Below are 26,939 nucleotides of genomic sequence, written 5' to 3'. Positions count from 1 at the left end.
GGTGCAAGGCAAGGTGGGAGGGCTGGGAAATACCACAGGGTTTGTCACAAAGTGACACCTCTAGGAGCCATGGAGATCAGCACCACTCCTGGAAAGAGCTGCTGGGTCCAGCAGCAAAGCCAGAAACACCAAAGGGGCAGGCACACATCACACTTTAAAAACTTTATTTATATAAAAAAATCATTTTGTTTTAAAAGCGTTACAAGAGTGTGCACAGGAATCAGACAAGGAACGGCTTGGCGCTTCCCCCTCCCCACCTCCTTGGCCCCCCTCCCCACCAGGGCCAAGGAGGAGAGAAGGGGGATGCTGTTTTTTTGGTTCATTTGGAATTAAAAATTAAAAAAGAATTAGTGTTTTACATATTTAAAGGAAAAGAGAAGAGTTAGATCCCAGAACAAAACCCAACTGAGCTGAGGTGGGGCTGGAAGCAGGGCAGGCCCAGCCAGAGCTGGGGGGGAAGTGGGGCAGGAGCAAGGCACCAGCTCTGCCCCTGCCACCTCCCCGTGCCCCGAGAGCCCACCCTGGGGGAGCCCCGGGCTGGGAGGGCTCCTACTCCAGTTTGCAGCCTCCTACAGAGACTTCCAGTTGCACAGGGAGCCCCAGGGCTCCCTAAAAGATCACAGCACATGGATGTGCCCCAGCACCACAGCCAGAGGAGGAGGAGGAGGAGCACATCCCAATTCCCGTGGCAGCCCAGGCCAGGATGCAGATGAGCACCCTGCACCCTCTCAGCGAGGGCAGGGGGGGTGGGCTCCCCCCAGAAGAGGCTCCCAGCCCCACTGCAGACAGATAAGGCTCCCAGCGGGGAAGGGAAGAGCTCAGCCCTGCCGGAAGGCCAGGAAACTCCCCTTTCCCAGGGAAGCAGCTGGACAGTACGATTCAAAGAGCTATTTCACAGTGGCAAAAGAAAGGCACGTGTCAAGATAAAGTCAGCGGGGCAGCGCTGCGGGATCCCGGCTCCAGGTGCCTGGCACAGTGAGCCCCGAGCCGCCTGCTCTCCCCAAAACCCTGCCGGCATCTCCTCCCTCCGCGGGGACCCTGGCCCATGCCCCAGCACTGACCTCCTTCCTCACAGAACGATCCTCCTCACACAGGCACTGGGCGGGAGCCAGGGCCCCATCCAGACCCCTCTGCAGGATCCAGAGCTGGATCTCCCTTCCCATGCCCCCAAAGCCTCATCTAGAGCAAAGCAAGAGACGTTATTGCTGGTTTTCCTTCCCCTGGCCCCTGTGCCTCCAGACCCTGGCCCCTGGTCCTGCATCCCTCAGGGAGGAGGGATGCTCCTGCTGTCCCCATGGCGCTGGTTGAAGAGTGATCCCACACGAAAAAATATATCCTATAGGCAACAAAACCAAACCAAAAACAAGGCGGTGGCAAGTGAGGTCCCAGTCCTTGTCCCTGCAAGACGCCTCGGAGCAGGGGGAAGGCGTGGGAGAGAAGGCAGCTCCTGGTCAAGGCAGAGATCCGAGTCCTTGTGCAGCATCCACGCCGGCTGATCCGGCAGAGTCAGGCAGGAAGGTTTAACTCGCAGGAGGAAGGAGGTGGTGGAGGACGGGAAGAGGAGTTCTCAGGGGTGGTGTCCCAGAACAGGGAGGTGCAGCGGCCCGGAGGAGACCGAGTGGCCCAGGCTGCCCTGGGGACCCGGCCCAGGCGTTTGGCTGGATGGTTGGCACAGAAAGTCCAGCAAAATTCCAACAATAAGACAAGGTAAAAGTCAGTCCATTCCATCATGAAGAGTTATATATTTATATATATAATATATTATCAACCCAAATGGAACAGAGGCAGGGAGGCCAGCTAGATCTTCTGCTGTAGAGAGATAGAGAGGGACAAGTGTTAAGGCTGGAGTAGGGGTGAGGGTGGAGGCAGGATCACAGCACCAGTGATTGCAGCAGCAGTGATTGGAGCAGGATTTGGCTGGCCAAGCACCCCTAAGAGCACAGCAGGATCTGTCACCACTGTCAGATTGGGCAGGACACCGTGGGACATACCGACACGGGGGAGGGCACAGCAGCATCTTCCTCCTCCTCCTCCTCCTCTACCTCAGGCTGCGACTCCTGCCCCTCCTCCTGCTGCAGACACATGCGGTTAGTAGGGGCCATGGCATGGGGGGTGTTAGTTGTGGGAGCCCAGCTCTCCCCTCCTCTGGCAGACAAGACAGTGATGTGGCATTTCCTGCACCCATCCATCCCACAGGTCCCGAGTTAAAGAGGGCTGCTCACCATCAGCGGCGCTGCCTTCACCGGATCCATCTCCCCGAGGTCACCGGATCGGTCCAGCGTCCTGCTGTGGTCCCTCTCATTGAGTGTGGAATAGTTGTCTGGAGCAGGAGAGGGGACACTCAGTCAGTCGTGTCACCTCCATGGGGGACTGCACCAGCCCCACAGGATATGTGCACTCTGCCCTGCCCCCCCCATACCGAGAGAGTCCCTCTCCTACCTGGTCCCATGTTGCTCATCTGGATCTCCTCCCGGGAGGATTTCTTGTCTACAAGCACAGGAGAGCACATCAGGAACAGTTCCTGCAGCAGGAGCTGCAGAGGAACTGCTCCCTGCCCCACCTGGGGGAGCCCAGGCCCAGCTGCAGCTCTGTGACCCAGGGACCTACAGTGCCAGTCCCAAGAAGCCATCTAAGGCCCAAACTGATGGCCAGAAAAGCCACCCAAGGCCCATACTAATCATACTAATGGCCCTGTGTGAGCAGCTGAGGCTGCCAGGGAAGCCACAGCTGAAGAGCAAGGGAGAGGACAAACAGCAGCTGCCCCAAGTACCCACAAGGCAGAGGGATGATGGCAGGCACTGGTGCTGAAGGCAAGCACATACCTGTTTTTTGGTTCCTGTCGATGAGAGGCAAGGTGCTGTCATCAAAGGAGTTGCCTCCCTGGGTCCGAGAGGCATTGCTCAGGTTCACCTACAGCAACAGACAGTGACCACTCAGATCCTGGGCCCAGAGGTTCCTTCCTCATCAGGACATTCCAGCCCTCCAGCACCAGCACAAACTCACAAACCCTCCCACAGCCCTTGAGTGGGGAGCCCAAAATAACCAGAAGGTGCTGAAGCCCCCACTGCACTCCCAACAGAGTGGGAGGGCCTGCCTGGACTGGGGCAGTGCCTGGCCCTCCAGCAGCAAGGGCAATCCCTGCTTTTGGGAAGGAAACTGAGCCTGGGAGAATCCTATTCTTCAACACTGTCACAGCAGCACTTAGAGTGACAGAATCCCTGCCTCATGCTCATGTGGGACACAGGGCATGACACTTTACAGTGTGTTCCTAGCAGAGACTTCCTGCTGGCCATTGGCTGAAAAACAGTACAGGGACACCTCCGTGGGTGCCCAGTGCCACCAGCAAGGTGAAGAGCCACAGGCCAGTACTGCCAAGCTCCAGGAACAGCCTTCCCCCTACTGCAGGATCCCACCTACTACCCTGGCCACCACAGGGCATCCCCACACCTGGAAATCTGACTTCTTCCAGCCTTCCTTCTCAAGGGGCTTCCGCAGCTCTTTATAGCCCCAGACTGTCTGCAAGACAAGGGCAGCTGCCCGGACTTCTCTCTCGGAGCGGTTCCTAGAAAGAGGTGAAGGAAGAGATGTTTGGAAACCTGGAGAAAGTGAGGCCCCTCTCCACCCCTGGCATCATCCTTTGAGCAGAGCTTACCCAGACTTGTTGATCAGCACAAGCTTCTCAATCCCCTGTGTTTCCCGGAGCTTTTTGGCCGCCTCGAGGTTGTCCACGATCACTTCATTGATGGTGTTGAGGATTGACACCACTGTGTCCTCAGAGAGGTTTTTGGCAGGGCTCTGCTGGCCTCCAGGCAGGTTCTTCACTAGGTTGGGGATGGCATGTTTGCCTGGGAAGGATAAAGAGCTGGGTGTGAGCAAGCAGGGAACAGGTCTGAAGGGAAAACCACTGACAGGGGACCCGTTTTGCTGTTCTCTCTCTGTGGAGCTCAGTGGACAGAGGCTGGGCTGCTGCTGTGCCCACACACGTCCCCAGGAGCCAAGAGGAGGAGGAGGAAGCTCCTGCCCAGCCTGCATGGATACAGGGAGCGTGCCATCCTCACCGATGAGCTCCTTGTTGCGCAGGTCCACGGCCAGGTTGCGCAGGGCGCCGGACGCCGCTTTCACCACGCGCTCGCTGTCGTGGGGCAGGAGGTCGGCGATGGCGGAGAGCCCCTTCTCCTGGCGCAGGGCTGAGCGGATGTACCGGCCATACTGCGGGGAGGCACAGGGCCACCGTGTCACCCGGGGCTGGGGACACCGCTGCCAGCCCCACAGTGGTGTTCCCAGCTCCCCTTCCCTGTCACATCCCCAGCTCTGCTGGCACTCACCGTCCAGCTGCCAGCGCACAGGTTCTGGATGGCTCCTGCTGAAGCCTCCAGGATGGCGGGAGTCTTGCTTTCCTTCAGCAGGGAGATGTATATCCGCACCACTTCTGGCTGGAAGAGGAGCTCGTAGCCTGCCAGGAGGACATGGGTAGGGAGGCTTTATCCAAGGGCTCTGCTAGTGTCTGCCTAATCCAAAGGGGTACTGCTGGCCAGATGAAGCTGGAAGCTTCTACCCAGGCTCCTAGGGGGTGGGATCCTTGGCACAGGCTGCCCCAGAGTACCAGAAACCCCAGCCACTGCTTGGTCAGGGGCTGTGATTCACACTTGTCCCCAGAGGCTTCTGGGAATGACCCTTCCTCATCCTCATGACTTGGGGAACAATTTAAGACAGAGATTTTAGCTTTAACTCATGCCTGCTCTTCATGCCCAGGAGTGAAGAGCAGGCACGAAGACAACTGCGCTGGCAGGTCTGAGACCACCACAGAGGGCTGTGTCACTGTGTTGTCCCTCAGCCCCTGGGGCAGTATTTCCCTCTGGAGCCTGTCCTGAGCCTGCTGACCTCATCCATGCACAAGATTTTCACAAGTACTGGCAGAGCTCATGTTAACAGGGCCTTGGGCATTCCTGCTCCAAACCCTACTTCTGCCCACTGGAGAGGCTCACTTCAATGGGAAACAACTCCTCTCTTTTACTCATCTCCCAGGCTGCTGTAGCAAAAGCTGCCCTGACACTCAGGTCCTGCATAATCACTCAAGGAGCATACCTTTGGCTGGAGTTGTTCTTTTGGGAAAATCCACTGTGTCGGCACCAGGGTCTTCTGGGAGCTTTTTACCTTCAAAGGGCAAGTGGAGAGGTGTGAGACTCCTCCCCACCTGCCTCGGCCCAACAGCTCTTTGCCACTTGCAGGAGCAAGCCCAGAGGCGAGCTGAAGCCAAGCGACCAGCGTGTGGCAGGAGGGGACATTGGGGACATTAGCCACACTGCAGGCAGAATGTGCCCAGAGAGCTGGAGAAAGCACCCAATTAAACCATAGAAAAAGTAAAACCAAGAGTGCACTCACCTCTGGAGAACCACTCGTCTATTGGTGAGGCGGACAGAAGGACAGGAGAGAGGGGAGGCAGGAGGAGAGAAGCACCGACAGCGTCATGGGGCAGATCATTTGGCAAGAAAGCAAAGGGAAGGGGAAGGGGCAACACAGGAGAAAAGGGAGGGCGTGGAATTAGTGGACATGTACCCGTCACCATCCCGCCACCACAGACACCCACCACAGCTTGAGTCAAACGCTTTGGGCAAGGCAAGCAACAGCTCCCAGAGCCAGGGAAGCAGGGATCACTGCGCCTTCAGAAAAAGTTCCCCTCAGGCTTCACATGAAATGCCCGAGTGCAAGCACAAAGGCCCCAGACCACCCTCAACACCTGTCTCTGCTCCCCTCCCTCCCTTCCCTGCTGCTGGCACACAAACCTTTGCCCTTCTTGGCCCCGAAGCAGCTGGCATTGTGGGGCCCAGCGTTGTTGGCAGGGACAAGGGGCGTCTCCTGGTAGCGCTCGGCGTGAGGGATCTCACGGTGGACTTGGTAGGACAGGTTCCTCAGCAGGCACACACAGTTCTCCACCAGCTGGGGAGAGAACCAGAGTGCCTGAATCAGAGACAGGCAGCAGCACTCCAGGTCTGTGAGCGAGGGCCTGGCCCAGCCTTCAGCTCAAGGAAAATTCAAGCCAAGACCTTATCCAGGCTGATCAGGAAGCCCTGAGTCAGGTGACAGTGGTGTGGGGATGAGTGACACAATCAGGCCCCTGTTGGAGGGCCAGCATTCCAACCCCAACTGCAGGCTGAGTGCCAGACACCTCCTGGTCCAAGAGTGCCAGGTGCACCCCACGCAGGCTCTCCCTTTCCCAACACCAATCCTACTGTGGTACCTTGCTGTCCGAGTCCTTCTGGCCAATCTCAGACTGCACAATGTAGATCAGGGCGTCCACCAACCCGTCACATTCCCGCAGCTTCCGACGGGCCTCGCTCCGCTCTGAGCTCACGTTCCTGGCAGGCAGAAGAGAGCCCTCATGGGAGAGACAGCTGAGGACAGGCAAGGGACAGCCCACACCCCACACAGCTCAAGAGAAAACAGCTCCTGTAGCTCCTCTCACTGAGGGTACATGCCTCCAAACTCAAGGCCTGCACCACCAGCAGCTGTCTTATGAGAGCAGCTGCTCCACAGTCCCCTGCAAGTGCCAGAACAGCCCAGAAGGAGTGTTGCAGCCCAAACCCAGGCCAGTGCTCTGCCAGACCCATACCTAAGGCAGCCAGCGGTGTTGGTGAGCACCGACTCCCACTCTATATGGCGGGGTTTGGAATCCTCGTTGGGCTCCCGCTCCCAGCCGGAGCGGGGAATGACCACCTCATCGGTCAGGGCATGCAGTGCGTGATCCACGATGGCCATCTTGATGGAGTCGTGCGAGGACAGGTTCCACAGCGTCCCTGCAATGCCACAAGTGGAAGGTGAGCACTTGGCCCCTGACCACAGACCCCACCCCAGACGCCAGCCTGTGCTGCCCTCCCTGGAGCCACTCCTGTGGCTCACCTGTGATGACCTCGGTGAGGTCCATGTCGTGGGCCTTGCGCAGCAGGCGCACCAGCGCGGGCACCCCGTCGCAGTTCTTGATGGCGATCTTGTTGTCCTGGTCCTTGCCGAAGGAGATGTTCTTGAGAGCCCCGCAGGCGCCGTAGTGCACCTCCTTCTTGGGGTGGTCCAGCAGCCCCACGAGCACGGGGATGCCCTTCAGCCGCCGCACCTCCGTCTTCACCTTGTCGTTGCGGTAGCACAAGTGCTGCAGGTAGGCGGCCGCGTTGGACTTGACGGCGTCCAGGCGGAAGCTCAGCATGGCGATGACCTCCGGCAGCTCCGGCTGGCGCCAGTTCCCCGGGGCTGGGCCCCCTTTCCGCAGGCTGTCCAGGCTGGCCAGGCTGCCCCGCTCGTGCTGCGCCAGCGGGGCCCAGTAGTACCGGTCGGGGGCCACCTCATCCACCAGCATGTCTTCATAACTCCTAGGAGAGAGGGCAGAGGGCGTCTGAGCGCAGTCCTGGAGCTGGGGGAGGCAGTGCCCCTTCCAGCCCACCAGAAGGGATGAAGCTGGATCTTGGTCTCTGACTCCTGCACAGGCAAGAGCCAGCCCCACAGGCAAGGAGTGAGTGCTGCTGTCCTGGGGACAGGCTGAGTTGGGCACCAAGAGCCACACAGGCTCCAGGGATCAACTATGTGGCTCCCAGGGCAGGCCAGGGAAGAGCCACGGTGGTCCCAGACCCTGCCCAGGCCAGGAACAGCTCACCCAGGGACTGGCAGCACTGGGAATGAGCCCAAACAAGCACACAGAAGTTTAAAGTGTAACTACTGGCCTGCATGCCAAAGTAACATCTCCCACCCCCAGAACATACACCTCTCAAATCCCAGATTCTCCCATTTTTGCAGTCACTGGCACTATAATCCTTCCCCCACCCAGGCAGAGGAATCCAGTAGATTTCCAGCAGAAAGGGATGGGAGGGGACAGCTCGGTCATCCCTGCTGTGCCAGGGCACGGAGGACATTCAAGCAAGACCCAAGGAGAGGCTTGTACCTCCACTCCAGCTCACACCTGCCCGAGGAGCTGCTCATGCACCTCCAGCGCTCCTGCATCAGGCACAGGCAGCTCCTGCCCCCGAGTATCCTGACAAGGATGGTGGCATGGTCCTGCTGCTGCCATCACTTCCCTTCCTACAGCCTCTGGTACAGGACTTGCCCGAGCCACCAGCTTTAGAGTCACTTCCACAGTCACACAATCCTGGGCACTGTAGCACAGCAGTGGTGTGCCAGCAGGCTGCCAGGCTGGCTTCCAGAGGTCCCAGTGGGGACATGACCCATGCCTGGCTGCTCAGAGGTGCCAAGGAGCAGCAGCACGAGGCTGGAGCGAGACACAGCCACCAACACCTTCCAACACAACTGGCAGCTGATCCCACTCCTGTGCCAAAACTTGCGCTCCCCAAAAGGAGCTCCCGGCCCACTGTGGTATTGGATCCCACCCTGCAATTGTGCTGGATCCCTTCCAGGCAAGATGGGGCAGGCAGGGAATAGGAAGGACCCTCTTCCCTGCGGAGAGGGAGCTCTGACAGAGCCCCAGAGCAGGGGCTGTTGCTCTCTGCAGCCGGTGGCAGCCAGCACGCACAGCATCCCGGGCTGGAGGCGCTCCCTGGGCTCCGCGTGCCTGGCGAGCTGCCTCCCCAGAGGAAGTCGTTAACAGCCAGGCTCCTGCTCAAGACAAACATCTCTGAGGCGGGGGGACGCTGCTCTCCCTGTTCCCATTCCTGTGAGCTGGGCAGCCAGTGTGGACAGTAACTGAGAAGGTGGGGGACAAGCCAAGTTCAACAGCACATGGATTCCACAGATTGCTGTGATCTTTATCACTCTGCCCGGGGAGAGGGAGAGCTGGCTCAGGGGCCCCCCAACCCATCTTTCATACCCTGAGCCATTCCTACAACTCCAACAGAGCTGACCTTCTCCCTCTCTGTGACCCACATACTCCAGTCTCCCACCTGGCTGCAGTTCCTGCACTTGACTCCTGTAACCCCCTTCCTCCAGGACATGGAGGAGCAGGAGCACAGACACCTTCCTGTGCAGCAGAGAGGGCTCATGGTCTCAAAGGCCACCCAGGACACAGCCCAGGGAAAGCCAGAGTCTCTGTCTGGACAAGCAGCCAGGGGTTACTTGTGTAACCCCTTCCGCCCAACATGCTCTCTGATGGCCATGTGCTCAAAACTGCCAACTCTGGCTTGTCCTGGGCTGCCCAAGGAGGAAGAGGCCTGGAGCAGCCCTGCCTGCCCTCCTCCAGCCAGCACAAGTTGCACAAAGCGAGGAGGCCAAGCAAATCCATCTGGGTGAGCAACTGCCCTGACTGGTTCGCCACAGCCCAGAGCACTTGTGCTGGCACCAGCCACAAGGACAGACAAAGCTGCTCCTTCAGTCCCTCCAGCAGTTAGCATGGATTTATAGTATGCACCTGGATCAGGCAGATCTCCACAGGGGCTGGCAAGAGCCTCCTTTCCCCAGCTCTCTCCCTGTTGCCTCTGCTTTACGTCCCAGCATCTTAGGCTGCCTGTGCTAAGCCTTACCTGTCTGCCTGGGCCCACTCTGGGGCACTCAGGAGGTGCTGGCACAGTCCCTTCTCCATCTCCAGGACTCTGTCTCAGCCCCTTGCTCCATGTCACTTCACCACCCCCAGCACCTGCCCAAAGCCCTGCTGACAGCCCAGCCAGAAGCCAAGCAGGAAGCAGTGCTTGTACAGGGACAGCCGGCACAAGAGACCAATGGGCAGGAGTCATGGCCTCAGGCAGGTGACATCCTGAATGCCTGGCAGGGCAGGAAAGACCAACAGGACCCTGCTCTGGCCTCTGAAGGCAGCATGGCCCAGCAAGCTGGAGGAGCAGCCATCACCACAGACACACAAGGGGGAGAAGCTGCTGCTGCCAAACAGGTTGAGCAGCTTCTCCCGCCCTGCCCTGCAGCAGGGTCGGGCTGTGCAGGAACCGAGCCCTGCTAACCCCAGCCTGGGCCAGGCTCCCCTTCCCGGGGCTGCTCTTGGCTTAGGGAGAGCACAATCATGGGAGTGCAGCTGCTCCCGACACACAACCCACACAGGCACGGGTCCCAGAGGAATGTGCCACGCTGGGCACACACAGCCCTGGTGGCACAGAGGGAAGGGCCTGGAGCTACATCCAGCTGCCCACTGGAACTCCTGGCTGCAGGACGACCGGCTCAATTAGCACCCAGGTCTAACCACCAATTAAGCAGACAATTAGAAGCGGATGCAAGTTTTCTCCTGTGTGAGCCACGTCTGACTCAGCTCACAGTGCTGTGTCCATGGTCCTCCTTCCTCCAAGGATGGTAAAGTTCAAGGAACCCCAGAGCACCCCAGGGACTCCTGCCACATACCTGAGCCGCCGCCGAGCATCAGACGGGGTGCCTGCCCTCCTGGCCGTGCCATAGTCAGACATGAGCCCGTAGTCCACATCTTCGAAGCCCACGCTGCGCTGGTCATCCTCCAGGCCGTAGGGCTCGGGGTGGAAGTGGTTGAGGTCCATGTTGCTGCCCCCGACACGCACCTGGGGCTGGGGGCCGTAGATGTCCTGGCGGCTGGGGGCGCGGTAGGCGTCTACGGAGGGGCGGTAGCGCTCGTCGATGCGGGTGACGCGGGACAGGCTGCCGTAGCTGTGGTCGCTGCCCGGGTAGCCGTCCTCGTAGGGGCGGCCGTAGCCGTCGGGGTAGTGGTAGTTGCGAGGGAGGGTGGCCGTGCCCGCCTGGCCCAGGTAGCTGCCGGGGCCCCCGTTGCCGTTCTTGCGGAAGTTCCTGTCCATGGTCTGGACGTAGTTGCTGGTGACGGGGGACGTTTCCAAAGGCAGCCCGTCGGGCCCCACTGGCACCTGCTGCACCGTCCGGGTGGTCACGGTCTTCACCACCTTCTTCACCTGCAAGGGGTGACACATGCGCAAGGCATGCTCACATCAGGAAACCCATCATGTGTTCCCAAATCCCCCTTCCAGCCCCGCATTTTACTTCAGATACATTTCCCACCCTGTTTCAGCTCATGGCAGAGCACCCAGCCACCAGGGTCCCTCACCATGCCCTGTCCCTCCATGATGTCCCCAGGCCCATACCGTGGTCTCTGTACGCCGAGTTGTCCCATCATCTGATGTCTCCACAGACACGACTGACATGGCCCCTTCCGGGTCCTCCTCCATGGTGTATGTCTCCTCCACGATCTGGCCTGGGTCCTGCATCCTGGGGATTGTGCTGTACAAGAGGTGGCTGTGGTCCTGAGGGGAGAAAACGACAGGCAGTCAGGTCCTGTCACCAACCTGGGCCTTCCTGGTGTCAGCTGGATGGGAGATCTTTCTTCACAGGGAGCCCTGATACCTTTTGGAAAAAGGTACCTTCAAGCCAGGGTGGCCACACGAGGAGCCCAAATCACCCTCTCCCAGTTGGAATAGGGACACTGGGGCACTGTCCTGCACCTTCCCACAGCAAGCAGGCTGCCCACAGCCAGAGGGCTGAGCTCCCCCTACCTGTGGCCCGTTGAGCTTCAGATCTGAATATTTCTGCCTTTCCAGGTCAGCATCGCCCAGGAAACGTCCGTTCTGAAACACAGCAGGGCAGCAGGCCCATTACTACACTGATCTCCATCCTCACTTCTCTGCAGGGCTGAGCAGCCATCTCATGCATCTGACAGAAACACCCACCATGCACCCCACGGGACCCCCAGCAGAGGAACAGCCTCCTCAGGGGTCTGTGCCACATGCAGCAAATCTCCTCTAGGTCAGCCTGGGCAAGAGTCGGAAGGCAGACAAACCAGCTCTCCCACACAATCCTGATGGAATGGCCACAACCCTTCCCTGCTCCTGGCAGGGCCCTGGACACCTTCCACAGCTCCTGACACAGGAGTCACCAGTGACCCCAGAGGCCCCCACAGGCCTGAGAGAACCACATGGTGAGCAATCACAGAGTGGTGCTGTTTGACACTTGAACTCTGTCCACCCTGCCCTGCCCCACAGATCCCTCCTGGCACCACCACCTTCCACAGCCAGAAAGGCACCTGGCTCCTGCACACCACCATGCACCAGCCCTCCAAACACCCCTCTCCAAGACTGAGCCTGAGAAAGTGAGGAGACGCCTCAAGCCAAGGCAGATGAAACCACATTTCCAGCCCTGTAGAGAAGATCTCTCCCCACCCTGGTTTGGCCATGTGGGGACAGAGAGAATCCAGGGATTTGCCCTTTGTCACACACAGAGGGAGACGCAGACCCCAGCCTCAGCATCTCAGCTGCCCTCCAAGCAGCCGAGAGATGTCCTGGAACTGAGCACAGCCAACCTCTGACCTTCCCAAAACCAGAGCAGAGCCGACCTGGCAGCAAGACCCTCCAGACTGGCACCTCCTCTCCTGAAACCTCTGTCTGCGAAAGGAGGTCTGCACACCCCCAGACCGACTCCAGTACACACCAGTGCCACGAGAACAGCCGGGCCCTCCTCCACCACCTCCCGTACCCAAGGAGGGCTCCAGGAGGGGAGGCAGCTCCGGGGCTCCAGCAGCCTGTGCACGCCCCTGTGCCAAGGGGGTGTTTTACCTGGTGCCGCCGGGTGAGCGTGCCGTTGGCCAAGCCCGGGCCGGCGTCCTGTGGGGAGACCCGGACTCGCTCCAGCTGGGCCGAGACATGGCGCCGTTCCTCCTCCAGGGCCCGGGTCAGCTTCTCGAACTGTGCCTCCTGCTCCTTGACAGAGGCAAGGATGCTGGCGGTCGACTCCACCTCCGAGTCGTCCATGGGTGACAGGTGCCCAGGGTGGGCAGGGCAGGGGGCACGGGGAGGCACAAGCAGAGGCGGCTCGGTGTCAAGGTGAGGGTGGGAAAAATGAGCCAGAAGGGCAGGAGCCCCTCTCTTCACTGCACATGATTTTGGGGGAGGAAAGGAGGAGAGAAGAGCGGTCAGAAGAGACTGATTTCATTAAGGCAGATTTTTTCAGAACAGGAAAAAAAAAAATCTTATGGCATTAACACCCGCTCCCACCCATCACCAGAGAGCTGGCAAGAGGGTCCTGGAGCAGGACTCAGCTGCAAGCTGCCCCAGCATTAAAGCTTGGAAAAGTGGCACTGTGGGAACAGAAGGTCCCCCCAGCACAGCAAACAGCTGGGGCTGAGCCAGGTTTAGAAAAGCTGCTGTGGGCTGAGGGAACACCTCATGGGCAAGGAAAAGCTGCGGGCAGACAGTGCAGGAGGGGAGCGCATGTCCCCAGGGTGGGGCAGGGGACACTCCTGAAGAATGAGAAGTGACCCACATCCTACTGCTTCCTCCAGGGAAGGGCAGAGGGAGTGGGCCATGCTACTTATCTGCTCCCTCCTCCCTAGTACGGTAAGAGATGGGGAGACAACCCTGGCTCCACAACTCCTTCCCTAGCCAGGAATGAGTCCTTTAGGGGGATCACATAAGCCCCTTTGACTGCTGCCAAACTCACCACCCTCCAGGTATCCACCAGGGCTCTCCCTCCAAGGATCCTCAGCCCACAGACCTGGGGATGGGCTTTGGCCTGGACCCCTCCAACACCCCCGCCCAAAGGTGAACAGCAAGTGAGGCATAATCAACATTTTGGTACAGAAAAGCAATTTTCTTCCATACAGACCTGTCAGAGGAGGAAGCTCAGGTTTGATTGGCAAAGGCACGGGACAGCCAGGTCTAGACGCAGAGAGTCATGGGAGAAACAGCCCAGCCACCACAGTGAGGAAGCAGGAGGGAAGAGAGCTGCAGGGACAGCGGGAGCAGGTCAAAATCACACACAAGAAGCCCTAAACAGGAGGCAGGGTGGGCACGGAACTGGAAAAGAGGCGCCTCTCTCCCACCCCCTCCCCTCTGAGGGATGGGTCTGGAAGGGCTGGTGGGGTGGCAAACGCAGCACTGCTCCCACAACAGCCCCCCAAGCTCCACGGAGACTCCAGCAGCCCCCACTGTTCCCTGTGTTCCCACCGACGGAGAAACGGCAGAGGCGGAGAGGAGTGGCCAGGGCTGAGCCTCCACCCCTCCCGCGCAGCCCGGCCGAGTCCCTGCAAGCCCGAGAGGTTTTCCCAAAGCTGTGCAGTCATGGCAGGCATGTGGGGACTCGCTCGAGCCGGGCAGGCAGCACAGAGGCTGCTTTCCCACGGTCTCCAGCAGCGGCTCTGCCCTCTCCCCTCCCCGGTGCCACCGCCCCAGAGGGCCGATAAGGACGACCCAGCGCTGAGAGCTCGCTCAGGCACCATCCCTGCTCCCACAACCTCCTGCAGCCCCTCCAGACCCGTCCTGCAGCACCTGCTGGTGCACGGCAGAGCTCAGTAAAGTCTTCTGGTCTGTCAAACCCCTCCCCAGTCCTCCCGTGGCTCTGCTCCCCAAAGCCTGTCTCGTGTCAGCCAAGGTGGCACTGCCGCAGCGGAGCCCAGCCATGCAGGGTGGATGTTTTCCAAGTGCTTTGGAGGGTGCCCACAGCACGTTCCACCATCTGGTCACTGCCACTCTGTCATCTGCCCTCATCAACAAAAAAATCCAGCTGCTCTACTTGCGCCCACGTGGTGCCCAGCAGCAGAAGGAGTGGTGGCACACCCAGCACACCCACCCCAGGGAGAACGCAGCCCACCACTCTCCAGAGCCCAAACAAGCTTTTGGAGGCTCCCAAACATTACTCCTGGTTCATGCATGCAGCTTTCCACCCCTCCCACCTTGCAACAGGTACTCCCTGAGGTTTTTCCAACAGATCAGCTCCCCAAGCCTTGTACGGAAATGCAGGGACAGCTCTGACCCTTCCTTGCTGCTCCCCTGCCCTGTGGATTTGCAGGATCCTCCAAAGGAGAAGGTTGGTGCCCCCAGAACAGTGCTGATACATCCCAGCTCTCATCCACGAGTAACATTCCCTATCTCTCGTGGGCAACCACCCACTTTAAGCAGGGGCACAGATACTCAGCCTTTCCAGGACCAACTGATGGAAAGGGAGAGGATCCTTGCCATATCCCAGTGCTGCCCAGCAGGACACAGAGCAGTCCTACCACCCTGAACACCCTATGCAACTGCAGCATCCAAAATCCCAGCCAGCAGTCCCCCTGGCTTGCTGGGATTTGTTTCCAGAGTATTTCAGCAAACCCTTTAAAAGAGGGGAACTGTGGGGAAGCGATCCTCCACAACATGGCCTTGTCAAAGCAGCTGGGCTCCCTGGCCAGCCCTCAACTGTCCCAATGCAGAAGAGGCAGATTTTTAGGGGACAGAAGGGCAGAGGCTCCCTGAGTGCAAGGAGAGCTTGGCTAGTCTGGTCTCCTGAAGAGGATCATGCCTGCAGCAAGGGTAGACAGCAGGGTCTGGATCCGTGGGAAGCATGGACAGGAGATACGGGAGCCCCAGAAGATCCCCTTAGTCCCACATAGCCCACAGGGACACCCCAGCCCCAAATCCCCACCTCTGCACATTCCCTGGGAATGGGGCTGGGAAACATGGACACTAACAATGAAACTTGCAGGGCTGTTAGGGCCCCAGATAAGGGGCCAGAGCAGCTGTGAGGCTGTTTCCTTCCCGTCCCTTCCACAGGGAGTAAACACAACAGCAAGGGAAGGAACAGGACAGGTCCCGCACCCTGCGGATCCAGTGGATGCTCCAGGAGGGGCCACCTGAGGGTCTCCCAGCAGGATCAGACCGTGTTAAACAGAGAGACTCAGGGCCAGGGGGCTGCACTGCCTACACAGCTGTCATTCCTGCCCTGAGCACGGGACACAGCTCCATGATGGGCAAGAAGTGCCAGCAGAACGGGGTCTCTCCCAGTTTTCCTCCACCACCAGGACAGACCAGCTCTCTCTAGTCTCGTTCCAGCCATTGTCTTCATTGATCTGGGATTAAAGACATAATTACAGAGAGGCAGAGCCAGGTCCAGAGAGGTCAGCAAGAGCTGTCTCCTCACACACAGCCAGCACCATCCCAGCTGGAGCACGGCCATTCCCGGGGTTTGGCACACAAACCCCAAACTTCACCCTATATCCCCCAGCTGTGAGGAACCTGCCCCACACACAGGGATAGGGCCCCTTGATACGTCCCAATGCTGTCCCGGGTTCTCAGTGGCCATCTCTGGAATGAGACAGGGAGGGCAGGAAGGGGAGAGCCTCAGCTATGCATCCTGCTCCCTTCCAGCCAGTGAGCTACTCGTGACAGTGCAAAGCCAAGTACACAGGAACCCGCAAGGGTGAAATTCCAGGGATCGCTTTGCGCCCATTCCCCTCCTCCTCCCCCCCCGGCCTCTGAAGATCCAACTACAGAGCATTCTTCAGAGCCAGACCCTGACCGGCTCTGAGGATGGCTCATGAAAGCCTTTTCATCATGAGAGAGGCACTTGCTGACACACCCGTTACTTAAAAACCCCAGCAAGCCAAAAATATTTCAGCTGGCTCAGTTCAGGGCAAACCAAAAAGCCCAAGGACAGAGCACACCCTGAGCAGCTTCACCCCAGGGGCAGAATCCTCTCTGTCCCCCCAGTAATCAGTAGGAGAGGACCAGGGAACAATGCAGAGACCCAGGAAGTTTCACACCTCAATCGCCCTGGCTTTATCTCCCAACTTCCTGGCACCAACCCCACCCTGTGCTGTGCCCACAGGTCCCAAAGCCAGAGCGGGTCCACTGGAGAGATGTCACAGTGTCCCCTTGCTGGCCAGGAAGCAGCTGCCAGCCCACCTACCTGTGTGCATGGAACTTCCCCACCACAATTTTCCCATCTAAATAAAAGCTTGGATACGGTCAGACAGGCACCCCAAACCCTGAGCCCTCCACAGCTCTTCTGCTGCAGCCAGCTGTGCCACAGCAGGTTCTTCCAAAACCTCTCACCCCAGCTTCTCCAGCACAAGTGCCTTCCCACAGAATAAATCCTTTGCCTGGAAAAATAAATTTCCAGGGCCAAACCACAGACATACCCACCTAGAGTTCACCTGCACTCTCCTCTGCCAGAGGATGGAGTTCAGGCCTTGAAGGCTCCCAACCAGGAGTGTTTTTCTGGAGTCTGCCACAGAAAGATTAACTCCGGGGCCCAGACTGAGCCAGCAGATGGGGAATTGTACTCCACAGGCCAGGGAAAATGGACGAGATCCAGCAGATAAGACCCAGACTGGAAGCTTGACAGGCAGCACCGCTGCAGCACAGGGGGATCTCTGGCACAGTCCTCTACGTGGATTTTTCCAACAATCTGCTCCAACCCTGCCCCATGCCCTGAGTCCCTGGAGAGCTGTCACCCAAAGGTCTTGGGATCCCTGGGGCTAAGGCTGCTGCCTCAGCACAGAACACTTTGGGCAAAGTCCAACTCAAGCACCTACAAAGTCAGAATCTCCTCTGCCACATCATCCCCGCCCCAGCACCCCGCTAAGGGACACACCACGTGCTCACGGCCATCGTCCTGCTGCCACCATGAAGGGGGAACAGAGCTGCATCAGCTCAGTCTGCCACATCCCAGCCCTTCACACAGCTTCACTGCTTGTCTGTGACCCCCAGAGACCTGTCCAGCACATGGCAAGGTTTGTCACCATGGCCAGACACCCTTGGCAGCCCCCTACACCATGAAGCACGAGGACAGCCCTTCTCCAGCTCCAGAGCAAGGATGGACACAGCCCCTCATCCAGGCTGGCTGAGCCCCTGTGGGGCTCCTGGGCCAGACCCACCTGCCAGGCTGACAAAGAGGGATGCTCTTCCTGAGGAATTCTGCAATACAGTCCCCAGCTCCACTCCAATAACTGGCCTTTCTCTCTCAGCCTGAGGGCCTGAGGAGAGCCAGCTGGCTGCCCACTCTCTGAAAGCTCTCAGCACCAGATCCCATCCGAGAGCAAAAGAGGAAGCAACAAATTCTCCTGGTTCCAGCTGCCTATCGTGATGCACTTACGAAAAACAGAAACTCCATCAATAATTCAGGCCTGCAATTGTCCAAGCGCTTGCAGTGCACTTGCTCTGCACAGGCTCACAGCCCTGCTAATTCACTACAGGCTTCTGGTCAGTCTCAATTACCTAAAAAATAAATGAGCCAGCATCCTTGGCATCTTTCCCCATGCCAAGCACAAGGTCCAGGCTCACACATCAACCCTCAGACTTCAGCCTGGCTGAAGCAGCAGGGCATGGGAGGGGAGACCACAGACTCAGGCTCACCTGCTCCTGTGTTCAGCTCAGAACAACTATTGCCCTCAGGCCACTGGGGGAAGTAGAACAGCTGATGGTGGGCTCTAGATCTCATATCCCGGTGCAGGTGAAGGAGAGTTTTGGCTGTTTCTCTCCCAAGCCCAGGGGCAGGAAGGTGCCCACAGCCATCACCTCAGAGCGGCCCACCCTTGAGGGATCCCTGCCCAGGCTGACACATCCTTGCTGCCAGGTTGAGTGAGGCCCCTTGCTCCCACTCCCCAGCCCACCCTGGCCCTGCCAGAGCCTTCATCAGGGGAGAGGTTTCCCCACCTCCTGCCCTGGCCCCCAGGAGGGCTCTTCCTCCTGGCAGGTCACAGAGCACAGTGGACTTTGGGCAGGCTGGCAGGTGGCCAGCAAAGGGCAGCTCTGCAGCAGGTTGGACACCGCCTTGGGCGCTGCCTGCTCCGGCCCAGCCACACCTTCCCCGGGGGAGCTGTGCCCCAGGTGCCGGTCACGGCAGGAGCCCGGCGGGTGAACACCCAGCAGTGGCGCCGCGGGCAGGGACAGGCACGGAGCCGCTCCTCCTCCGCCCTTCACACCCAACTGGTTGGACTGGCAGCGGGATCGCCACCTGGCCTACCTCACCTGCCGCCCCCAGTGCCAGGGATGGCGGCCACGTAGCCGGGATGGGTTGGGAAAGCCTCCCTTAGGAGAGAGGAGTCACCTGAAGATGCAAGCCAGGCGTAGATCGCACCTTATAAGGGAGCGGGCCGGCAGCCAGGGAGCAGGATGAGGAGGGAGCGATAAGGACAGGGTGGGGCTGCAGGGGAGGAAGCAGGAGCGTGGGTCGTTCCCTGAGCCAGGGCAGGGGGCTGAGAACGGAGATACCCATCGGGTCAGCAGGACGGGTCTGGACACAGCCGATGGCGGTTGTGAAACACGGGCAATCCCCTGGGGAAGGGATCTGTCCCTGGCTGCGCTGAGGTCACCGGACCGGTGCCACCCCAGCAGGGCGCAGAGTGAGGCAGCCGAGCAGGGCAGGGTCGGCTGTGGAGAGCTGGGATTGTTCTGCTGGAATGCCAGCAATCCTGCGGCGGGGCAGCTGTCCCTCCCAGGCACGCCGGGGGCCACTCGCCCCCGCTGTGAGCACAGCCCAGGACACAGCATGCCAAGAGCTCCTTCCCTCCAGGAGAGCCGGGAAGCTGCCGACCCTCTGCACCGGCTGGATGGAACACCATGGCGAGAGGAAGGGAGACGAGATTCCCTGGGCATTTGCAGGGAGGAGAGTGGCACAGGAGGGCAGCCAAGCCGCTGGGCTCCAGGCAGAGACTCTGTCCACCCACAGCCCCCAAGCGGGATGGCCACAGGGCCGGAGCCTTCCTGCCAGCAGCATCCTGCTGCATCCCAGTGCCCACGGACACCTCAGCAGCCCTGCTGCCACGGGGCTCTGCTGAGAGGGTCCCCACCCTGGGGACAGTAGCAAGCAGGGTCCCTGCCACCTCTCAGCACCAGCCCCTCGGCTCACACCCCCAGGCCCAGGAGATTCACATGTCGGGAGCCCTGCAGCAGCACAAAGGCGGCTCTCTCCTCGCTGTGGGAATTCGCAGCTGAGCGCTCGGCAGGGACAAAGGGATTTCACAGGCACATCCCCAGCCGGCGGCCGGCCTCCCTCCCCCCGGCGTCCCCGCTTCCTGTCACAGTAGCACCAGACCTCGGGGGCGCAGCAGCAAACAAACACCCAGCGCTGGATTCTGGGAATGGGGCCAGCGCATTCCCGGGGCAGGCCACGCTCCGGCAAGCCAGCGGACTCCTGCTTCACCCAGCGGCTCCCGGGCAGGGGGAGGCAGCAGCCCCCGGCTCTGCCACCGCGACCCGAGGCGAGCAGGTGAGCTGAGGGTACTGCAGGGCAGCCTCTTGCTCCATCCAAGGAACAGCGGCCACCTCGACGGGGGACATGAGCTGTCCCCACGGCCACAAGGCTCAGTGGACGCTGGTGCTGAGCTGAAGGTCAACGCGGCCCCCCAGGCTCCAGCCATGCCAATGTCCCTGCCCTTCACCCGTCCCCCCACCCTCTGCCGGGCTCAACTTTCCCATTCAGCTGCCTCTCTCCCGCAGGGAAAACAAACACACCAGAGATAAGGGCCATATTGGCAGAGGCCAGGGAGCAAAGTCCCTCAGTGAGACACGAGGCTGCCTGCCCAGGCCGAGGGCACGGCAGATGGGGGAAACTGCTCTCTCTAGCTCCCCATCCCAGGGGCACAGGAGCTAATCCAGAGCGCACAAGTGCTGCTGGCTGTGCCCAAGCAGAGAGGCTTCAGGCTGGTGGCCAGCATTCCCAGCAGGATTAGGGGCAGCCCCCTTTCATCAGGCCTTAGGCACAAGCACCTACAGCTACCTGCGCCAGCCCAGCACCCAGACACATGGATCTGGCACCTTTCTTGGGCACAGAGCCCTTCGCCACAGCCCTCTTCCCAAGGAAGTCACTTGAGATCATTTCCTGTCCCGCACCTGCAGCCCCAGGAACCGGTCCTGGCTTCCAGGCCCTGCTCCAACCAATGGACAAAGGAGCAGGGCCTGGGAGGGAGGACAGGGGACTCTCATTGGCACCAGCACAGGACCTGCACCACTGGGGGCAGTCAGCACTATCTGCCTTTACAGCAAGTCACCATAGAACTGTGACCAGGAGTGGGGAGAAGGGTAGGAGACAGGGCCCCCCAGCCTTCCCAGCAACCCTACCGGGGATCTCGCCACCCAAAGGGTACCTGGGCACCCCTGAGGCAGATAGTGCACCCTTCCCTCCTGCAAAGGAGACACCCTCCCCTGCCCACACTGAGCAAACAGGTGAAGTAGCGTTTGGTGAGGGAGTGGCCAGGAGGGAATTGCCGAGATTAAGACGAGCCGGCCTGAGGGAGCGGCCCAGGAGTGGGACCCCCTGCCCCCCCTTGCCCAGCCGGCCCGGACTCCCCGAGCAGGTAGGGCGGCCGCGGGCTGAGTCAGAGCACAAACCGCGCGGGGCTGGGCCGAATGCCCCGGCTCGGCATGACCTCATCAGGTACCCAGCTCCTGCTGGAGAGGGCTCCGAGGGCCCTGCCAAGAGCTGTAATGAATGGGTGAAGGAAAGCCACTGGAGAGGCATCAGGCAGCAGCCAGGGAGTGAATCACGGCTGGAGGTGGGGACAGGGGGTGCTGCAGCAGGGTGACAGCATGCCCCCCAGAGCGCTCCAAGGCCCCACAAGGTGCACACACAGGCTAGCAGGAGCCAGCGCTCACACAGAGCAGCAAGGGACAAACAGGACAGCAGGCCAGCAGGACTCCATCCTACCCAGCCCCCTCTCCCCAAACTGTTTGCACCCCCAGCTCTCACTGAGAAGCACCTTCCCAGGCTCCTGTGCGAGCCAAAGGGAAGGAAACCTGCTTCCTGGTCAGACGGGAGATGACATCGTGGCTTCCCTTTCCTGCAAGTTTCTAAACACGACGTCCTGCCAAGGGCCACTCCCCACTGCCCCTGGCCTGCATGCAGAGGATCTGGAACCAGCTGGGAATGCCAGGCATGGGCACCACCACCAGCCCAGCCTCAGCCAGCTGGGCCAGCCAGGAGACCAGCATGGCTCGACCACGAGACCAGATGCCTGGCCTTCCAGGTTGCTGGAGGCAGTCTGCCTCCAGGGAACACATCCGAGGGTTCCTAACCCACAGTGCTATCACATTCCTGTCCAGGGCTGGGAGCATCCTATGATGACAGGGTGGAAGATGTTTTCCAACCCCTCGAGGCTCTGGCTTGTGCCTGCCATGCCCCAGAGATGGGTTGGTTACCTGCAGAGCTAGGGCAGCACCAACACCACAACCCCAGCACAAGCCAGCTCCCCAGCCTCCCTCACACCCTTCATCATCTCCTTGTCTGCACAACTCCCTCAGAGCTCCCTGACACTGCAGGGCTGCCAAGGCTCCTGAAGACAGAACAGGGCACCCCGAGAAGCCAAGCATGTGTCTCCTCAGAGCTCTCGTTGCTGCCAGAGCTTTGCTCTGCAGGCCCATCCACCTGCCCTTCACAGGGTGGCTCCTCTTGCTGCCAAAAGGACAACGGAGAAGGGAAGTGAGTGGTTTTCCACTGCAGCCAGCTGGGGACAGACCCTGGGCAGAGATCAGGGGAGAGCAGGTGACTCTGCCACACCAGTGTGCTCTGGAGGTGAAAGCAGGCAAAAAAAAGAGAAGAGAGAGTAAGGATGGCACAAAGCCAACCTGGATAAGCAGGCCCCCCACATCAGAGGATTTCTCCCAGAAACACCCTGGGCTCTCCACCTCCTCCCCCTTAGACCCCAGTGAGCAGGAGGGGGACAACATCTCTCCCCCTGGAGCAAGCCGGCCTGCCCGCAGCCAAGCCAAGCATGGCAAGCAGCAGCCCTGCATGCAGCAACACGTTCGCAGGAATGTGTTACTCCACTGGGCAAGGGGCCTGCCAGCAGCATGCAAACACCCCCGGTGACCCACCCTTCCAGGTCGGAAAAACTCGTCTTTGCAGTTCCACACACTCCCTCCCACCCACAGCAGATACCCACACGCAGCCCAGCAGCACCGCCTCCCCTTCCCGCCCGGGCCGCCCTGGGAGCACCGGGAAGAAGCCGAGAGAGCCAGGGGCTCTTCTCGGAACGGACCGGCCCCAGCGCCACACGAGATGGGGCTGAGAGGAAAAGGGATTGTCTGGGGACAGCCAGACGCCTTCCTCCTTCTGCATGGGCGGGAACCAGTTCCCCACATTCATCCAGTCCAAGGCCATCCAACTCACACATGGGGCCACCTTGCTCCCTCCCCCAGGTAACCGCTCTCCTGTGCAGGAGGTGTTTTCACAGCTGTGTGAGACCAGGGGAGAAGAGAGAGCTGCCCTCTCATTGCCCACTCTGGCTGCCTTTTCCCCATGCCTGGTGCCCATAGCCCAGCCCTCGGGCACCCAGCAGTGGCAGGTACAGCTCAGGTGTGCCCAGGAGGGCCACTGAACTTTGAGCAGCATTTGCTGTGACCAGGGCCAACGCCCAGAGGAACGGGAGCAGTCAGGGCGAGGATGGAGGTACGGGAACAGCTCCTGCCCTCACACACACAGGAGCCCAGCACGCTGCTGCCACCAACCCCAGCCCATCCAGGGGCATCTCATACAAGCCCTGGAGCTGCAGATGTTTCCAGAGCACCACCACCCTGGCCAGGCTATGGGAGTGCTCTTCCCAGGGCTTGGCCCTTACCCCAATTTGCCTGAACCCTTCCCTGTTTGTGCTGGAAGCTTGGCACACCTGGGCAAGCACCCCACCAAGACTGGTACCACAGCAGAAATTCCCCATCCCATCAGCACAAATACCTGGGCACAGACCTGCTCAAATCAAACACAGGGTAAGCCTGGCTCAGGTCCTCAGGCCTGCACTGGCACAAGCACTCTTGCAGTGGGTAAAAGTTCTGCAGTGAAAGTCACCACGGACCTGCAGCGTGAGGTGAGGTGAGGGAAACTGGCACAAGCTCCTGGGCACCCACACTCCTATGAGCAGCCCCTGGCAGGGAAGCACATCTTTCTCAAGGCAGCAGGAGCTGGCATGGAGGGCTGGGCAGCAGGGACCAGCTGTTCCCACCTCAGTCCAAGGTCCGTACTTGGACCCATGACAGACGTCCCACTGCAACCTCCGACCAGCAGCTGCTCCGGGCTGGGAAGAGCAGAGGAAAGCAAAGGTGACTGGCACCCTGGTTAAGGGTTGGCACATCCTGGCACCACGCCTGGTAGATTATGCTCCTTAGTCACTGGTTTGCCCCCCACACCCAGCAGAGCCAACTCATCTCACCCCTCCTTGCACAGGCCACCACAAGGAAGGAGTATTTCTCACAGGGAAAAGTTGCTTCCTCCACAGGCAAAGGAAACAGGAGGATCACACTGCACCCACTGCCACCCCAACAGGCTGAAGGCACACAGGAACACCACAGAGCACATTAATCCAGAGGTCAGGCTCCGCAGGCAGCAGTCACTGGACAGGGCAGAGGGACAGGCACTCCTGTGCCAAACCAACACCAGCAGCCTTCCTGGAGGGAAGGAAGGCGGATTAGCAACAAGCACAAGACAGGCAGGAGCTGGACAGACTCATCAGCCTGCTGCTGGGGGTTTCCAGCACAAGAACTGGCTCTAAGAAACCATTTCCTCCCCCAAAGAGCCTCCTCAGATAATATAAAGCAAAGAAAAGGTTGTGGCCACCTTGGAGAACTCGAGGACTTTAGTCAAGAGCCCGTAAATCCAACTCCTTTCTGACAGCCTAGCACTGAGGCACATTCCTGAACTCCGTGCCAGAGGACAACCTCCTCTGCTGGCCAAGCCCTGTGTCACACACAGAGGAGTGCCTGAATTGCCCGGGTTCGGCTTTTGTCATCACATCCAGGCAACACCTGCTGTCTTCTATTGCCCCAAAGCAGCTCCGGGTTCTGCTTCTCCCTGTCAGCAAGGCGGGGACAGGACACAAGCACGGTGCTGCAGAGACACGAGTGTTCAGAACCAGGAGAGCGCTGTACTTCCCTGGAGACAGCATCACCACAGTCTTGGGAAAGGGCTCTGTCCTTGCCAGCAGTAAATGAGAGACAGTTTTGAGGGGTTGTTGGGAAGGAAAACCAAGAGCTTTACCCAGCACTTTCCCCCTTAGGCCACAGACACTGGTAAGCTATTTTGAGAAGCCAACAGCCTTCCAGGCATGATCCAAGCCACACTATTATTTTCTGGGTGTCCTAAAGCCACCTCCACTGCAGATACAATAGGCCAAGGTCTTATCTCCGTGCCAGAGGCTGGAGGAGGGAAGAAATGAGAGGCAATCCAGGGACAGACGCCGGCTCCGCGGTCTGGGCTGGACCATTCATCTGACTCCCAGCCCATCTTTAGGGAAGGGATGGCCTCAAGGGCTCCTGAACCACAATGATCAGGCCCTGACCTCTGTGTCGGAAGGGAGGAGGCTCACCCCTCTGCAGCAGCCCAGGCAAGCCCAGCATGCTCCACTGAGCGAGCGCTTTCATCCTCCCACCGCTTCCAGGAAGGTTCCGCACGAGATTCCAGCAACGCTGCACACGGCGAAGGACAGTCATCTGCACACTCAAGAGTCCAGCCAAACTCAGCCAAGTGGAAGAGCAGATCCTTAAAAACTGCCTTTATGCTGTTGACAGAGCATGAGCAAACACCAGCAGGTAAAGCACCTGCCTCAAGAAAGCCCTGGGAGCAGGATGGAGCAGACCTTGGAGAAGACAACTAATAGTTTTCCTGCCTAGGCTCTTGCCACTGACCTGGAGGACACGGCCCCGCTCCATTGGAGCCTGGGAGTCACCAGCCAGCTGCTGACCCCACCTTCCCACAGCCAGGAGAGAGGGCATGGAAGTTGGAACTTCAAACAGAAGCTGTGAGCATGGCTTACAGGAACCCAGCACGCCTGCAAAGCTGAGGACAAGCTCAATTCTCTGCACCAAAAGCCTGGACAGCCAATTCCAAAAGCATCTGTGCAGTGCAGGGAGGGCATCATGAAACTACAGGTAGCTGCAGTTCAATATCATCACAAGGCTCCACGCACCCAGATGCTTCTCTCTGCCTCACGGGGAGCTGGGTGCCACAACCCTGGGAGAGGAACCTCCAGCTCCTGCTGGTCACAGGACAGCCCAGGCCCCCAGATAACGCCCTGTGAGCCCCATTGTCACTGGCTCCCTGGAAGGGCAAGGGCACCGAGCCCTTGGAGAGAGAGGGAGGCACTCCAGGAGGTCCACCCCTCTCTCCAACAATCAGAGGAAGCTTTGTTGTGCAGGCTCCCTCGCCCAAAGCCCAGGGCCATAACGGAGGTGCCCCACCTCTCTTTTGCCAGACCGCGGGTGGCTCGCAGATGCCAGCAGCCCTCATGACTGAGAGGCACCCAAACTTTCTCAGCCCAAGCTAAGTCTCCTCTCTGCAACGCTTCGAGGAGGCGTAGGAATGCCCCCCGTGCAGGGCAAAGCGATGTCGGGGACGGTCACCGGAGAAGGCACGAAGAGCGCTGGGAAGGGGGAAGCAGCCGGGCTGTCGCTAAATGACAGTGTGGCCAAGGGAGACTCAGAACGAACCAGCGGCTGAGCAGACCCCCGAGGCCGGCTCCGGCACCGTCCTGCCTCCTCGGGAAGCGTGTCGGTGTCGCCTGTGAGCTCGGGCGGACGGGCCTGTTGGGCTGTTTTGAAGCTCAGAGCGATTCCATTAGGAGGAGCCGCAGCCCCACCCGCACACTTGACCCCCCCCGGGCACACCGGCCCCTTCCCCGGCAGAACAAAGGCGCAGGCGAACGACACACCGGGCGAGGAGCCGCTGCGCACACCGGCAGAGCCGAACCGGGAGGCCGGACGCAGAGTCGGAGAACCGGACCGTGCCCCGGCCGAGACCTCACGGAGGGACCCAGCCCCGATCGCCGCCCGAGGGCGGGGGGGCCCGCCGGTGCCGGCCGCGGGAAGCTGGCACACGGGCCGCCTTTGTTCCGGGCAGGGCGAGCGGCGGCGGCCCCGGGCGGGGAGCGGGGCGGCCGCCCGGCCCAGCCGCCTTTGTGTCGCTCCCCGCGGGCTCCCGGGCGCCTCCAGCGCCCCCGCCAGGGCCGGGCCCCGCCGCCCCACCGGTCCCGCGGGGCGCGGCCGCGCCTGGCACGGGTTCCCGGGCAGGACGGGACTCCCGGGGCCCGGTACCGACCGGCTCCGGCAGGAGAGCGCGGCCGAACCCCGATCCGGCCCCGCCGGGCGAGGACCGGCCCGTCCCGCCCCGCCGCCGCCGCGGGGGCGTGCGGCGCCCGGCAGGCGCCGGCCCGCACCGGCTCCGCTCCCTCCCCTCTGCCCCCTGAGCGGCGGCACGGACGCCGCGATCGGGACTCACCGTGGCCGGGCTCCTCGGCGGACGGGCGAGGGGGGGCGGTCCCGCCCCTCGGCGGCGGCACGGCCGCCCGGCCCGCTCCG

At 60.3% G+C, this 26,939-nt stretch overlaps 1 protein-coding gene across 6 annotated transcripts; it reads right to left on the bottom strand.

The window, feature by feature from the left end:
- Positions 1-147: 147 nt before the first annotated feature.
- Positions 148-26,939, bottom strand: CTNND1 (catenin delta 1). Of its 6 annotated transcripts, XM_063158379.1 has the most exons (21): positions 26,860-26,939; positions 13,510-13,628; positions 12,462-12,775; positions 11,406-11,477; positions 10,998-11,156; positions 10,276-10,808; positions 6,898-7,361; positions 6,611-6,794; positions 6,239-6,356; positions 5,784-5,937; positions 5,383-5,400; positions 5,086-5,154; positions 4,326-4,453; positions 4,059-4,209; positions 3,653-3,845; positions 3,448-3,562; positions 2,823-2,910; positions 2,440-2,487; positions 2,223-2,320; positions 1,992-2,072; positions 148-1,806 (listed from the first exon to the last, which is right to left on the bottom strand). In XM_063158379.1, exons 3-21 carry the CDS (start codon positions 12,654-12,656, stop codon positions 1,798-1,800), a joined length of 2,877 nt encoding a protein of 958 aa, XP_063014449.1. In that variant the 5' UTR covers positions 12,657-12,775; positions 13,510-13,628; positions 26,860-26,939; the 3' UTR covers positions 148-1,797. The 6 variants fall into 6 exon arrangements, with proteins under 6 accessions (XP_063014449.1, XP_063014451.1, XP_063014452.1 ...); XM_063158381.1 differs by lacking the exon at positions 1,992-2,072 and having other exon boundaries at positions 148-1,809; XM_063158382.1 differs by lacking the exon at positions 1,992-2,072.

This window comes from Melospiza melodia, chromosome 6 (genome assembly GCF_035770615.1).
Source record: "Melospiza melodia melodia isolate bMelMel2 chromosome 6, bMelMel2.pri, whole genome shotgun sequence".
Classification (NCBI taxonomy): domain Eukaryota; kingdom Metazoa; phylum Chordata; class Aves; order Passeriformes; family Passerellidae; genus Melospiza; species Melospiza melodia.
This window is presented reverse-complemented; position numbering and strand designations above follow the sequence as displayed.

What these genes read in the sequence shown, in the direction of transcription:
- CTNND1 (XM_063158378.1), bottom strand. Translation starts at nt 12,656, where the DNA reads ATGGACGACTCGGAGGTGGAGTCGACCGCCAGCATCCTTGCCTCTGTC. An exon ending in AACACCGCTGGCTGCCTTAG is followed by an intron (nt 6,357 to 6,610) that starts GTATGGGTCTGG and finishes TCTGCCTGCCAG; the next exon opens with GAACGTGAGCTCAGAGCGGA. An exon ending in GCGCAACAAGGAGCTCATCG is followed by an intron (nt 3,846 to 4,058) that starts GTGAGGATGGCA and finishes TATCCTTCCCAG; the next exon opens with GCAAACATGCCATCCCCAAC.